Here is a 16,410-nt window from a genome sequence, read left to right as displayed (position 1 = left end):
GGGCGTCTTGTCTCCGTAGCCAATGGTGGTCAGCGTGATCTGACAACAAACACGGGTCGACAGGGGTTACCACAACACAGAGACTGGAAGAGACTCTCCTGGCTCGTCCACAGAGGAACAAAAGGCCCATCAAGAAAGAAAGTAAACAAAGTCAAAAGTGAAAGTGAAAGTAAATTTTTCTGCGGTGTGTTTTTGCTCCAAGCTGTGAGCCGGCGCTTTGTGCCGATTCCCCTCATCACGGCCCCTCTCTCGGAGGCCCCTTATTGGCCCGTCAGATCCATTGATTTCCAGAATATGTAAGCATATTTCCGTGTACGCACCAGGCCCCACCAGAGGGCGTCGGCGTAGGTGTCGAAGTCCTGGGTCTGGGGCTGGCCGGTGGGGTTGTCGGGGTCGGACACCTCCATGGAGCCGTCGTCCTTCTCCACCAGGTACACCAGGAAGGAGGCCAGGATCAGGGACAGGAAGCCGATGTACCAGGCTGTGATGAGCTCCTACCGGTACAGGTGTGTATATTAACACATGTACACACACACACATACACACACTCACAAGCAAACAAAAACAAGTACACAAAAGCTAATGAGTAACCTAACGTTACTTATCTTTCTCTCACCTTCACTTACCTTCTGCTAGCATAGCTTGCTCCTAGCAAAGGTAAACAAATGTTACATTGCCGTCAGAGACGCCCACTTTGTTGTTAACGTACGTAGCCTAGCATAGAATACCTTGCTAATAGCATATGTAGCGTTACCTAGCACAACATGCTAATAACAGAAGTAAACAAACCTTTCCGCCAGTGTTCCATACTTTGATGTTAGCGTACCTTTCCATTAGCATATGTAGCCTAGCCTAGCCTACCTTGCTATGAGCGTAGATGGCCGAGCCCAGCAGTTTCCAGGTGCCCCCCGCGGCGGTCCATGCGGAGCATGCGCAGGATCTGCAGGAAGCGCAGACTGCGTAGCGACGTGGCCAGCACGTTGCCTTGGTTACGCACCGCCACCACCGGCACAGAGGCAATCAGCACAAAGATGTCTGGAGGGTGCGGGTGGGGGGAAACACACACAATTAAGAACACAATCAGTGGACACTATCGGGGGACTTAATGAAAGTGATGACAAATTGTGTGAACATCAAACTCTCTAACGAGCGCTAATTAACCTTAACGAGGACTAATTACACCTGTAGCGGTGAACACACCAGGTAGGAAGAGACACTGCCAGGGTTGAGGGTTGCAAACCCCGTGTAGCTCAGTGGGCAGCAATGACACTGTTAGTGCCTTGCTCTACCTATTAAAGCTACACACGGAATACAGCCACTACCCTCTGATGTGTTAGGGCCTTGCTCTCTACGCACTGGGTTACACAAGGAATTTAACCCCTGACACCGGCAGGGTTAGTGCCTCGGCTCAACCTTCTGGTCACACACGGAATAAAGCAAAGAGAGGGAGAGAGAGAGACTGAACACGCCAACCCTACCCAGAATGCACAGGGGCTTGCGTGCGAACTTGAGCCGTCCTCTCCAGCCCTTGTAGCGGCAGCAGCATCCCGCCGCCCAGACCCTCAGCCCGAACTCTGCTCCGAAGATGAAGATGGTGAAGGTCTCCTGGAGGTCGGAGCAGACCAGTGAGGGGGGCGTAGTGGACAATTTAAAGGGGGAAATTCCCTTGAAATGGATATGTTTTATGGAGTTAATAGCTGCAGCAGATAAGTTACACAGTGCAGCTTTAAGTCTGATTCAGTTGTTAACTTTAAATGTTGGAGTTATATATTTAGGATTTTTTCTTTCCTTGTGGTGATGTTGCATTTTTTCCTTTTGTGGAACATTTACTGTCCCTACTCCTACTCACTTAGTAAGTGACTTTATGTGCAAGGCTCTTTAAATATAACTGTTGATAATTGATACGATAATAATTATTATGAAATAATCAAAATTTAAAATGTGTTAAATACTAATAATAATAATGAATGAGTTTCTTATACTGCCATTTTAAAAATAATAGAAACAAAAATCCCCAACATGCGGTAAGTGTAGAAGAAGAAGCAGGTGGTCTTTATGGACAGAAGAAGAGCAGCAGGTCGGGGGTGACGGTGGGCGGTGGAGGCCTCACCAGGATGAGCAGCCACTGGGCTGACACCGTCTCGTGCTCCTTGAAGGTGGTGAGGATGGCCAGGATCAGACAGCCCAGGACGATCAGGAACCTGAGGAGCACAGCCGAGATAGAGGGGCATGGTTAACACCAGCTGAGGCACAAAGGCGGGTTATTTAAAGACCCTTTAGTGTGGAAATGTCTCATTATTAAAAACAAATAAAAGAGATGTTTGCTGTATTGCATCTGTGTTTACATTTGTAAACGTGTGACTGAACGTGAACGCTTTTTTTTTTTTGGTCTAACGTGCAGTGTCCCTCCGCCACCACTAGAGGGCGACAAGCGCTCGGCAGAGAGCAGAATAGCAGCGCCTACATCGTCGTTTCGTAATACGCTACTTGATCAGATAAACACAAATACACTATCTTCACCTCGGCAGTCGGAGCTTTCAAATCGACGACACACGCAAACGTGGCCAAACGACCCAACCATTTATCAGTTTAGCAGGAGAAGCCGGGAGCAGAGTTGTAAAGTGAGTCTGCCGTAATAGCGGTTGTCCTGGGGGGCTGGGGGGTCGTTTGTCCCGGACGCCACAGCCACAGCCTGGGGCTCAGGGTGAAGGGGGATCCATCTCCCAGTGGATGCAGGAGAGCCAGAACAGAGAACCCAGGGCCGTTTAAGGGGACTCATCAGCCGCTGATAAGGATGGATGTAAAGTCTGAGGCTCCAGATAGCATGCAGGTCAACGCTTCTGTTAATACAGAGAGCTCTGAAATGAGCAATCCGTCACTTTGCTGCGGGGCCCAGAGTGGGGTTCAGACACAGAGAAACAGACAGAAAGTGATTCTGTTCATTTGTGTTTTTCTATTTACACCTAATGTCACAACAATAACTGTTTGGGCTAAATGATGATAGACTGTTGCTACTGTTGCTAATTAAAAAAACACTACTGAAATAAACACCTTATTCTTGACTTGCTACTTTATTTTAATAAATTATTTAGTTTAGTGCGATAAATTGTGTTTCCTTAAGGCTGTCACACTGACTCTGTTTTACATTTCATGAATTTTTTTAACGAAGTAAAAAAAAAATCTAATGTTTCATAGTATATCGGAGGAATGGACATGACGTCATCTCAATCAGTGCCAGGGCCCGACCAATCAGAGCAACCGGAAGGCACTACCGTGCCTTCCCTTCAGTAGAGGTGCAATGCTTTATCCAGGAGCACTCTGATGGGAAAGGCTTCTTCACCGGGACATTAAAACACAGCCGGATAGCGAGCGCAGAGCTCATCCTAGAAGCTAACCAGCCCTGGATAGAGTCATTTACTAAATGTATTACAGAGAAGAAGGGCATGCAGCAGAGATACCAGCAGATAGCTCTTAATAGTCCTCTATTATCTCAGCTGTCCGGGTGATGGGGTTTCAAAAGACCCTTTGAGTTAAAGAGTGTTCTAGAAATATCCTTTGTACCTCAAGGTGGATGGATCTCAAAGGCCATGTGGTTTAGGATTTTAACCCCTTAATCACAGACAGGAAATTAAGTTACACAAGTTATACATTAGTTGCGAGGAAAGAGTGTGTGCGTGTGTGTGCGTGTGTATGTGTGTGAGTGAGAAGTTGTGTGTGTGTGTGTGTGTGTGTGTGTGTGTGTGTGAGAGATTGTGTGTGTGAGTGAGAAGAAGTTGTGTGCATGTGTGTGAGTGAGAAGGTGTGTGTGTGAGTGAGAAGTTGTGTGTGTGTGTGTGAGAAAAGTTGTGTGTGTGTGTGTGTGTGTGTGCGTGCGTGTGAAGTTGTGTGTGTGTGTGTGTGTGAGAAAAGTTGTTTGTGTGCGTGTGTGTGAATGAGAAGGTGTGTGTGTGTGTGCATGAAGTTGTGTGAGTGGGAGAAGTTGTGTGTGTTTGAGTGAGAAGTTGTGTGTGTGTGTGCGTGCGTGTGTGTGTGCGTGCGTGAGTGAGTGAGTGAGTGCATGAGAATGGTTTTCCATTGAGCGAATAACAGGAAGGAACGGAGGTGTAAGTCTGCTTCTGATTGGCTGCCGGGCGGGTGAAGTCCCGCCCAGGATGTGTTGTGTCTGAGTGCTTGCGATAAGAGAGTGACGGCTTATCTGGTCCGAGCCGGGCCCAACCTGATTAAAACACGGAGGCAGAACCCACCGGAAGGCCGGTACACAGACACATTATCGTCCACGGCCGGGCGATGAGCTCTCAGTGTCACCCCATCGATCCGGAAGATTCTGGAGTGATGAGAGGAAGGTTTGGAGCCACATCTCCACGCGGGAATGAACACATTTGAAAGAAGATGGCGGACGGTGCGGTGGTGAGGGCCAACGAGACACCGACATGGTTCTTGGTGTTCGGGCTGGTTACCGTGGACACCGAAGATGCATCGTCTATTTATTCTTACGTATTATAATTGTTTTATTATCAATCAACTTGCGGCAGACTCCAATGTATGAAGGCTGAATGTTGACCTGCCAATCAAGTTTCCCGACACCTGGTTTCTTTGGCAACAGAGTTGACCAGTACCAGTACAACCAGTACCATTGACCAGTACGACCTGTCACCCTCCCAGAACTACGCGTCGTTCTCCCAGTACAAGGTGCCAATGGTCGGTATCTGAAACCATAACAGCATGAATATTTCACAGCTTTGCTGCAGCCAGCAGCTCACACACCTAACGGCTCCATACACCTGTGAATCTGTGTGTGTGTGTGTGTGTGTGTGTGTGTGTGTGTGTGTGTGTGTGTATGGTGAATGAATAGCACCAGGATTGTGCCTCCGTGTGTATCTGCTTGTGCGTCTGAGTTTGTGTATGCGTGTGTTTGTGTAGTACGTATGCAAGTGTATGTGCATGTGTCTGCGCGTATGTGTGTGTGGTACGTATGTGGGTCTGTATCTTCTTATGTGCGTGTGAGTTTGTGTATGTGTGTGTGTGCGTGTGCGTGTGTTTGGTTGATCAATCCATACCCTCTAATGAGGAGCCAGGGGGGGGACCTCCACTGAAGAGGTCCCATTCAGCATCAAAGTCTTCCCAAGGATCACGCGTGTTTGTGTATCTGATTATGTGTGTGTGTGTGTATGATTGTGTGCTTCTGCTAGTTTGTGTGTCCGTGAGCATGGATCTGTGTGTGTGTGTGTGTGTGTGTGTGTGTGTGTGTGTGTGTGTGTGTGTGTGTGTGTGTCAGTAGGACTGACACACACCCACGGCGGTGTCGACCACGCAGGGTGACAGCCAGCTCGTCAGGAGCAGTTAGGGTGAGCCGTCTTGACTCAGGGACACCACGACACTCCGGGGATCGAACTAGCGGTAATCGGAAAAAATTATATTTTCACATTCCATTTCTCTAACTGCCCTTTGTTGGTATGTGCCTTTGACCCTTTGACCCTTGACCCCCTCGGGAGGGTCAAGGGTCAAAGGCTCAAACTAAGAAGGCACGGCTACGTCTCTCTCTTCTTCACACATGAGGAGATCCATCTGTTGTTTACTACCGTCTGATTGACTACTATAGTTAGATACTATACTATATACTATATACTATACTATAGATTGATTGGGGAGCAGAGCTGTGCTCAGCATCCCTGAGACCTGACAACACTGGATAAGAAGTCCTTGCTTTTGCCGATGCTTTGGCCTTCTCCTTGCGGAGCTCTTAGAGAGACGCAGGGCGAACTGCCATCTGAAGCCTCAGATTGTTGTATGTTTGTTGTATGTTATTATATGTTATTATATGTTTATGACTTAAATAAATTACTTTTAAGACTAATTGTTATGAATTTGACTCTTTAGACAGAAACAGTTTATACAGAAATGATTGAAGTGGTGCAAATTTCCACCACACTAGCAACCTTGCGGTTTCAAGTCAACCCGCTCCTCCTCCTCAGCTAAGCCCAGTGTTTGGTGTATCGTTAAGTTAGGAGATGTGGAGAAGACAAGATGGAGAGACTCGCTGGGCGCCCACGGAGGAGAACGCTCCCACATCAACCACAACTATCTGCCTCATCACGAGGCAGTCATCATAATCAGTCATCATACAGTAATGAATCACCAGAGCTCCACCCATCTGGGCGCGCTGATGGATAAAACAAACATCTCATCAAAAGAGAGAGATAGAGAGAGAGAGCGAGAGAGAGAGAGAGAGAGAGAGAGAGAGAGAGAGAGAGAGAGAGAGAGAGACAGAGAGAGACAGAGAGAGAGAGACAGAGAGAGACAGAGAGAGAGAGACAGAGAGAAAGAGAGATACACACACAGACGCAGACACTTTGATGGCTCATATGTGAAAATGTATTTGGCAATAAACCTTTTCTGAGAGAGAGAGAGAGAGAGAGAGTGAGAGTGAGAGTGAGAGAGACAGAGAGAGAGAGAGACAGAGAGAAACCTAGACAGAGAGAGAGAGACAGAGAGAAAGAGAGATACACACACAGACACTTTGATGGCATCTCAAGGTATTCGTCAGAGCAGACTTAAGGGAGGTTTAATAAAGGAAGCGCAGAGCAAGCAGTTCTGACCCTTCATTTGCTCTGAGAGAGAGAGAGAGAGAACGAGAAAGAGAGAGAGAGTGCTAGAGAGAGTGAGAGAGAGCGACAGAGAGAGACAGAGCCAGAGAGAGATGAGAGTCAGTGGACGGGGGAGGAAGGGGAGAAGGCTTTGGCTCAGTGTTTATCACAGCAGGGAGTAGCAGGAAAACAGGAAACCAAACACTATTAGGTTATTCTACCCATGATGCATTGCTTTCCCATAGACCTTAAACGACATAACCTATAGATCTCACACGTTCTATTCAATATTAAACTCATCTTGTCATCTTGGTTTGACCACACAGCGCTTTTCTTCTCGTTCGAATGAAAGACCAGGTGGGCTGCCTCTTCTACTGTGCAACCTGTGAAGGATGTTGTAAATAAAGGTTTATATTCAACCTTTAACAACGTATTCCTCCAGGGAAAAGTGAATCACAAACCAACCGACGTCTCGTCCAACCACAGCGGAGACATAAAAACAATTTCACAATTCAACGAATACGTAATCAAAATTACAACAAATGACGTGAAATTAGTCAAACGTGGTATTGCAGTTGCAAGGAAAGTGTGCAGCATGATCAACTGTCAAAGGTTTCCGTTGTGTAGTGGGGGGGGGTTGTGTAGTGGGGGGGGGGTCTGTAACGTCCGTAACAGAGTTGTTTGAAATGGATGACTAGCTCAACGGATGGTTAATCCCTTATATGGTCGTGCTGGAGGAAGGAAGTATCACCTTGACGATGGTGGAACCTTTGCCCTGCTTACACCCCCCCCGCCCCCCCCCCTGGGTTCAAAGTGGGGAAAGGACATCTGCTACTTTACATTAGTTTTCCCAGCAGGAGGGCTAGCCTAATAGCCTGATAGCTTGCTAGCTCCTGATGATGACTCAGCAGAATCTCAGGGGGGGGGGGGGGGGGGGGCGGGGGCGGGGGGGGTAGTGGACAGAGTATAAATCATCCTTTGTGTCTGGGATTGGTCGTAATTCTCTGATCTTCGCAGGTAGCCGTCCCTCGAGTGAAAGGGGTGAGAGGGGAGGGGTGAGGGGAGGGGAAGGGGAGGGTGAGAGGGGTGAGGGGAGGGAGGTGAGGCAGGGGTGAGGGGAGGGGGTTCCTGCGCGGCGGAAGGTCAGGCGGGGGGCGGCGGCGAGTGTGATGGAGGGTGATGGAGTCGGGGGGGCTGACCCCCCCCCAGCGGGCGGGGTTACCAGGGAAACCACGTCGGAGTGATTCAATATGTGATGATGGGGCAGAAAACACCTGAGGTTAAACCTCCGGGGGGGGGGGGGTAAAGGAGGTGTGCTTTATTAATCCCAGATGGGAAATTAAAGAATAAGTATCTGTGTGTATGTATGCGTTTGAGTGTGTGCGTGTGCGTGTGTGTGTGTGTGTGTGCTACTGTATTTGCGTGTGTGTGTGCCTGTGTGTCTAAGTGTGCGTGTGTGTGCGCGCCTGTGGGTTTGAGTGTGTGTTACGAACCAAACCTTGGGTCACACCCCGGACCGAGTAACACAAACTGAAATTCAGGGCTTACGTTGAAAACAGACGTTTTATTTCGTGGACGCTGCCTTGTACATGGCGGGACGGTTATTAAATCAACGAAAGGAAAGATAATAAAACAGAAAGAAAACCCTAACTAACCCTAACTCTGGGGGACCCAAATTGTCCTACTCAGAAAATAAAAGGGGATGTGAATTAGTCGGGACCTATACCTACTCTGCTCTAACCTAACCTAAAAACGTGAAAACGACCATCTCCAACCAACAACGTATAAAGTAAGTGCAAAGCAATAATGTTCCCACATGGGAAAGAACGGTGCGGGACCGCCCATTACTAATGCAAAAGAAACTTGTTCACACATGAACGATCGGTGCCGGCGTGGCACCGCGGACTTCCTTGTATCACGACGGGGAAAACCAGTATGCGTGCGGGACCAGAAACGAATCCCCCTGCAGTCTGGGCTGGGCGGTCTTTATAGGCGACGTCACGCCGCGGCGGGAACAACCAGCCTATTGGAAAAAGGCATGCAGAACAGCGCGGCTGCGCAAAATATCATACTTGTCCTTATAGGAACGTAACAGTGTGTGTGTGTGCGTCTGTGTGCCTGTGTGTTTAAGTGTGTGGGTGTGGGTGCCTGTGTGCGTGTGTGTGCATGTGTGCGTGCCTGTGTGTCTGAGTGCCCGTGGGTGTGTGTGTGTCTGAGTGCCCGTGGGTGTCTGAGTGCCCGTGGGTGTGTGTGTGTGTGTGTGTGTGTGTGTGTGTGTGTGCCTGTGTGTCTGAGTGCTGACGTTCTGCCCTAACAGACGACAAACAATCTAGCGACTCTGTGAAGTTGGGTTTGAGTCTCCCGGCTCCTTCAGAGTCCGACTCAAAGTCATCCTAAACCTCAGCTTCCCTCGAGATGAGCCGGCACTTTAAAACATCTCCACGGCAGAGAGGGCGACGGCAGGGGACGACGGAGACTGACGGACGGACAGAGACAGACAGACGGGCTGAGAGACAGACGGACGGACGGAGAGACAGACAGACAGAAGATCCTACACAGAGAGATCTGGCAATTCTGGTAACAACTGTTTGTCTACTGACTCGTAGAAAGTTTCCCATACAGATGACAGACATACAGACAGACAGACAGACAGACAGACAGACAGACAGAAGGTCCTCCAGAGAGACATGGGGCCATCTGAACAGAACAAGATGATCTCCTCAGAACGTTCCAGAGGACCTCCTCTACAGACTCTAGAGAACGTTCCAGAGGACCTCCTCTACAGAGAGCAGAGGACCAACAGTGTAGGGGATACGTTTTGGATTTGATCATTAGGATTATTAGGCTGGTATTGAGGGTGGCATTAGCCCAAGAATAGAGAGTTTGATTCTCGTTATTCTTCAGCCATATAGGATATAGTTATGTAATAATTCCTTATCTGGCCCAGGGAGGCCTACTGGCACACTGAAGGCAATCTATTAAATATTGTTAAAGCTGGAAGAATACAGCTTGTTCACTTGCCCTCTTATTCCAGAGTTTAACGCTAAAATAATCAACACAAAGTAGGTTAGATAATCACTGTGTCACGTATTGCCAAGAACGGTTTTATAATGAGTTGGAAACCTTGAAATAGGGGAATATTAAATAAAAAAAATAATGTGAAACGTTTTTCTAGCAGCGGGGATTAGCATAGGTCCTAGAGCCGTTTGTCAGGTGTCTGATAAGAGCTTCTCTCGGTTTCTCTCACATCGAAAATGAAGGAGCTGTTAGACTGATCTTCAGACCCGATAAGCAAACAACCTTCATGTAAAACACCTTCCGCTCGGCGGAGACCTCCGCCATATGATACAGAATCCCTGACATTCGTCAAAAGTAAACTTAAAAACAAAAAAAGATCAGTCGACGTGCAAAGTTTGAGATCCAAACTGTAGATCAGCATGTGTGAAAGCGACCCCCTCTCTCCTTCCCGTCCTCCTGGAATCTGTCTCCAGGTTAAGCCACGCTGCCCTTGTCTTCGGCAAAGTGACGACGGAAACTGAAAGAACCCTCGGTGCTAATTATCCTGTTCTTCCTCGTCGTATAATTAGGGTCATTCCAGCAGAAACAAGCTTCAGAGTGAGCAGGGAACAGGCAGTTGAGGACAATGTGCTGTCGCAAGTTTGATCAACTTCAGTTAGTCAAACACACCTCCAGCGGACAGAACTACGAGTATTTACTGACAACAGGAGACTGACATACACAGATAGTACCCCAGTACAGACGTAGTACCCAAGTAGTAACGTAGTGCCACAGATAGTAACCTAGTACTAACATAGTACCTCAGATAGTACCCCAGTACTAACGTAGTACCACAGTTCAAGCATAGTACCCCAGTACTAGCATAGTACCTTAGATAGTTCCTCCGTACTGATGTATACCTCAGCTAGTTCCTCAGTACTAGCATAGTACTTAAATTCTTCCATAGTACTACTACACTACTTACATATTAACATAGTTCTAACATAGTACCACAGATATTACTGCCCTACTAACATGGTACCACAGCACATATCATGTACAGACAGTACTACAGAGAGTACTACAGACAGTACAACAGCCAGTACTACAGACAGTACTACAGAGAATACTACAGACAGTACTACAGACAGTACTAAAGCCCTCCGCCGTACAACAGACAGTACTACACACAGTACTACAAACAGTACTATCCAATCCTTACTTTCAAACACTTTCAAACAAGCACCGCTGACCAAAGTGCCTTACAGAGTAATAAGTTAAAGACATCACAAATAAAAGACAAGAAAACAGCTCAACAGGACAACATATTAGTAAGGTAAAATAAACTTATATAAAACAAGAAAAAACATAAGATAAAACTACTACAGACAGTACTACAGACAGTACAACAGACAGTACTACAGACAGTACTACAGCCAGCACTACAGACAGTACTACATACAGTACTACAGCCAGTACTACAGACAGTACAACAGCCAGTACTACAGACAGTACTACAGACAGTACAACAGACAGTACAACAGACAGTACAACAGACAGTACTAAAGCCCGACACAGTACTGACTCTCCCATGATCTATTTGTTCCCCGGAGGACGGAGGCTGCTCATCAATCACTCTGATTCCGTTGCCATGGAGACACGCCCTCATCCATCTCCGTCAGATCTCCAGATACTAACGAGACGGAGGGCGGTGGAGGGTCACGTGACCGCCGGTCTGGGCGGAGCCACGCCCCCGGTGTGTTTACAGGGTGGAGGGAAGTTCAGACGCCCTGACCCAAATACACCGTCATGCTTTATCATTAGCCGGTCTGAGTGTGTGTGTGTGTGTGTGTGTGTGTGTGTGTGTTAAGGTAAATCGATTTAAACCCAAGGACTAGTGTTGTGGACTGAGGCTCATTAGCCCTGCAGAAAATGATGTGTGTGTGTGTGTTGTTTATATCACTGAAATAAACCGTTAATGCTGACCGTGTAAGGACAACATGGTACCAAAGGAATTATATAGTACCACAATACTAGAACAGTACCACTACTCTAACATAGTTCCAGAGTATATATAAGTATATGTACTGAAATACACTACAGAGACAACATCGTACTACAATACTAACATAAAAGTACTGTACTAACACAGTACTACAGTATACACTGAAACACAACACAGGGACAGCATCCTACTACAATACTAACATAAAACTACTGTACTAACACAGTACCACAGTATACACTGAAATACAATACAGGGACAGCATCGTACTACAATACTAACATAAAAGTACTGTACTAACACAGTACTACAGTATACACTGAAACACAATACAGGGACAGCATCCTACTACAATACTAACATAAAACTACTGTACTACTGACACAGGGCCATTCTGCTCACACAAGAAGAGAACGGTCTGTCTTTTCATCAGACCAGATGTCTCCTTTCTCTCCCTGGTAAATGAAAGAAATATTTACACAAACGGGAACAGATTGAGTGATCTGTGGTTCCCAGACAATCCTTCCCCTCTCCATGGTCGGTACCGTCGTGTTTTCTCCTGGCAAATGCGTCAATTTGTCACCTGGTTGCCTCAGAGGCTGGCGGGCCCATTCCACTGTTGCCAAGACGATGTGGAAGCAATCAGTGTCAACCGCTATGTTTATTAGCTACACCTCGCCGTGCTAGCTCCGTGGCTCGTTAGCTGCCCGCTGTGCGAGATTAGCCCTCTGTCTGCGACCGAAGAGAGGGAAGTAAAGAACAAAGTTCTTTCTTTGTTTTAAAGAGATCAGGGGATTTATAATTACAGCTCTTATTGTACATTTTATGATTAAGCATTGTGTGTTTTTGTATTGTATTTATATATCCATCTATGTCTTGAAAGGCTCGACATGACACCAGTAACTGTTACCTAACCTTTGGCCCGATACATAGCAGGACAAAAGACAGCCAGCAGAACAGGCTAACTTAGCTAATGGGACTGAACATCAAGGTTAACAGGGGAGGCCGCTACGCTATCGGAGCAGTGGGATTCATGGGACCGGCCAGCTAGCACGACGGGGAAGATAAACTAGCAGGACAGCTCCGCAGTGCTGTCTGCGTGATTAGCGGTGCGCTAACGGTGCGCTAGCGACGCGCTCTGTCACCTCTGGTTTCTTGTGAAACTCGGGTGGAGGATGTTAGCTGTCTGGGGAGCGAAGGCACAGCGGATGTAACCTCAAATAATGTTATTTACTGCTAACTTCTCATTACCCAGGGATTAAAGGCCTGGGGGACATTGTTACTGTGCTCTGAGAATATGAAATTTCATGGTGCAAATGTCGTCTCCCAGTAGTTTATTGGGATGCAGCAGAAGAAGAGCAGACAGGGGTTGTTTATGGTTTTAATATATAAACTGTCACACTTGGTGGGTGAATTATGCGGCTGCGTTGTGACAACAAGCAAATAAAGTTGACAATGAGGATCTTGTGACACGATTCATCGCAGCGGAGGTTTCTCCTGTGAGTTAGCGGTTTGGTTCCTCAAGCTCAGCTCATTTTGAAGAACATGTGAGGATAAGTACTTAAGTATTAATATTTGTGCTACTGTGTGGGAGGATGATATAATGGGACGCACTCGCTGTTCTCTGGGGTTTTCTTTGACGTTGCCAAGCGGCAGATCAGCCAACTGTCAGAATCATCTGGTTCCAGCCGGTTCTTCCTCCAGACGGTTCTGATCTGGCTTCTCTGTACAGAACGTCTATGTTTAGCCTCTCTTTTTCTCTTTTAATCAATCCAAAACCACACACGGGTCCTGATTCCCTTCATAACTACAATAGTAAAACAGCTTTGAAACCATTATAACTCCATTAAAAACCGCCTTTATAACTCCTTTAAAAACCGCCTTTATAACTCCTTTAAAAACCGCCTTTATGACTCCTTTAAAAACCGCCTTTATAACTCCTTTATAAAACTCCTTTTTATAACCGCTACAAACCACAGTGTTCACTTCGACCCCTAACTTTCACTTCTGGCTCCAAAACCAGAAAACCAGTTTGAAAAATGCCTCCAATCCAAGTGCCGAGCTATTTTTGGAAAGCCGTCGATACACTCTCGGTAATCCCCCACGCACACACCGACAACATCCCGAACTCTGTGACTCTGCCAATATTCCGACGGTGAGAACAGTCAATCTTCCCTCGGCCTGCCCGCGGTATTAAATATTAAAGGGACGGTCCGGTCCAGATCGGCCCTGACCCGCCCCCCCCCCCCCGTCGCAGCGTGGGGACCTTGGACCGCTGGCGGGCGGGCGGGCAGCAGACCCCATCCCTCATCTGAGGAGGACCTCCAGAACATGACAGACCGGCAGGAAGCAGCACCCCCCCCCCTAGGTGGCAGGGGGCGGGGCCTACGTCTGACTGATGATGCACACTCAAACGCTGACGCTGCGTTCCTTCGCACACGCCCGTGTTTGTGCTCGTGCACGTCTGTAGCGGGGCCGTGTTTACCGTCAGTGATGGCAGTAATTAGTGGACGACAGAAGAGGCGCCCTGTTCGACTGCTCTTGTGTTACATGCACGTGTTATGCTTGTGCACGTGCACTATTGGGCAGAGCGTTGGGACCGATCACGCGCACTCAATGATTGATGTTGTTCTGTGTGTTCTAAGTGTGTGCATTTCTGTACGCGCACTTATGAGCTGATGATGTTGTGTTAATTAGGAAGACTGAGTCACAGAGATCATCATCTCCGAGCTATCGATCAGTGTGGCTCCTCCCTCACTAACGACCAGGAAATTAATATTCATCAAGCAGTCTCCTCTCCGGTGTTTCCAGCCAACCATCTGGAGCTGCTAACGAGGCCCCACCCCGCGGTCCGACTAACGAGCGCACCCAGCTGATTAAGAGGCATGATCTCTACCTCCCGGACCCGGCATCAGGACCACCGCGGAGGTCCCGGACCCCCACGGTGCGCACACAGGGGGTCCGCAGCGGGGGAGCATGGGGGATGTGTTGATGGGGATACGTGTGTTGTAATCTCACACGCAGACGCACACGAGCAGAGACGCGCACTGTGGTGACGGCGTGTTGGACGGCCGGTTAATAATCCGGTGTTTGACTGAAGCCACCGAAATCTGGATTGAGCTGGTTTCAACTGAATTTGACGGTCGGTCGAATGTGTGTCAACTGTCTGATCAACGACCTGATCCTCATTCTCGGAACACGACGATACGGACACAAAGACACGTACAAAAAAAAACGAACACGATGTAAGACGTTTACAACTGCCTGGCCACATTCAGTGGCACTTATACTGAGTGAAAGTGAAAGTGAAAGTTATACTGCACATAAACCCTTAAGCGGTACAATATGTTAGATTTGGCAGCAGACTTCAGGGCCGTCCTCACTGTTTCCCCCTGAGAGCCTTGAACCTTCATGACGATTTCACTCCAGCATCGACGGCTCCGTCTGCAACGCTCCCAGGAAGTCCTGCTTGGCTGTAATAAAAACCTGGTCATCCCCAACGGAACGCCGGGTGACTGGCGCGTTTTTCAGTTTCCATGGCGACGGCTGCTCATTCTCACTCTGCCGGCTCGAGGGGTCTCTACCTCTCCACCATTGCCATGGAGACACTCCCCCTCCTCCCCCGTCCCTCTCCGCCGAGCTCCGACTTATGATGTATGTTTCCATGGCAATACCTGACAAGACTTGTTCCGGGGGCCAATAACAATGCAGGGTTCAAGGTGCTGCTTGCTCGTCCCCGATTGGCCAGCCCGTGGAGGCCTGCATCCCGCCCACAGCAGCAGAGGTCTGAGCGTCTCCGACGGTAACAAATCTACTTCCTGTTCCCCTGGCGTGCGACACGGGTCAGGCGGCGTTGCTGTGAGTGATGAACGCTGTGATGGAAAAATCGACATGTTGTTCATTTTATAACTTAGGCCTTGTTTTCTATATTCACGTATTGTCTTGCCATCCTGCCTTTCCCCAGAGTCGACTATTTATTGCCCTTTGTGCTTGGTTCAGCCACCTCACCAAGGAGCGATGTCGTCAAAATGTTAACCCATGTGCTCTGGTCAGCTGTCCCACCTTCGTCCTCAGAGTCTATCAAAATGTTAACCCTTATGCTGTGGTCAGCTGTCCCACCTTCCTTAGAGTCAACCAATAATATAACCTTTCGTACTTGGGTAAACCGGTCACAAAGGAGAAGACATCCTCCTGGGCACTCTTGATAAGAACACAGGCAACTCTGTGTCTTGGGTAAACATTACTTGATTTGATTATTGACATCTGCAATGTGGGAAGGATCTGAAACAGTATAAATAACTGTCAAACTGTATTCTGGACTCACTGCTAGGGAGGAGTCTAATGTATGCATGCATTAAACCTAGGATAATTGTCTGCCAAGTATTGTGTGCTTTTTTGCATTGGGAAATCTCATTTGTCCTAGACGCAATATCTGTTAAAGGAAATTGCCACGACAATGCTCATGGCAGGAAGTACACCCACTGTTTGGGGTTCTTTTCACTCTAGAACCGGTCCTAGGGATTCACCCAGAGCAAGCTAAGCTAGCTAGCTAATGGTTAGCTAGCGACTGTCGTACGTACCGCTGATTCACCCTAGCTAACGGTTAGCTAACAATCGTTGTATGTCACGCTGACTCCCCCGGAGCAAGCTAAGCTAGCTAGCTAGCCAACGGTTAGCTAGTGACCGTTGTACGTACCTCTGACTCACCCGAAGCAAGCTAAGCTAGCGAGCTAACGGTTAGCTAACGACGTTGTACGTACCGCTGGACGTACGTTTACCGGAACGGAAAGCATGTTAAACATAATTACGTTTATTGCTTTGTCA

General features: G+C 47.9%; 1 protein-coding gene across 1 annotated transcript in view; it reads right to left on the bottom strand.

Annotated features, from left to right (window-relative positions):
• Positions 1-16,410, bottom strand: part of LOC311360674 (uncharacterized protein) — a gene marked incomplete at both ends in the record, with an annotated part of 73,748 nt that overhangs the window by 1,505 nt on the left and 55,833 nt on the right. Inside the window, 6 exon segments of the mRNA XM_084480789.1 lie at positions 5-39; positions 321-494; positions 862-909; positions 911-1,035; positions 1,479-1,605; positions 2,111-2,201. Coding sequence (XP_084336915.1) covers positions 5-39; positions 321-494; positions 862-909; positions 911-1,035; positions 1,479-1,605; positions 2,111-2,201 — 600 coding nt within the window.

This window comes from Micromesistius poutassou, assembly GCF_964030765.1.
Source record: "Micromesistius poutassou genome assembly, chromosome: 16".
Lineage (NCBI taxonomy): Eukaryota > Metazoa > Chordata > Actinopteri > Gadiformes > Gadidae > Micromesistius > Micromesistius poutassou.
This window is presented reverse-complemented; position numbering and strand designations above follow the sequence as displayed.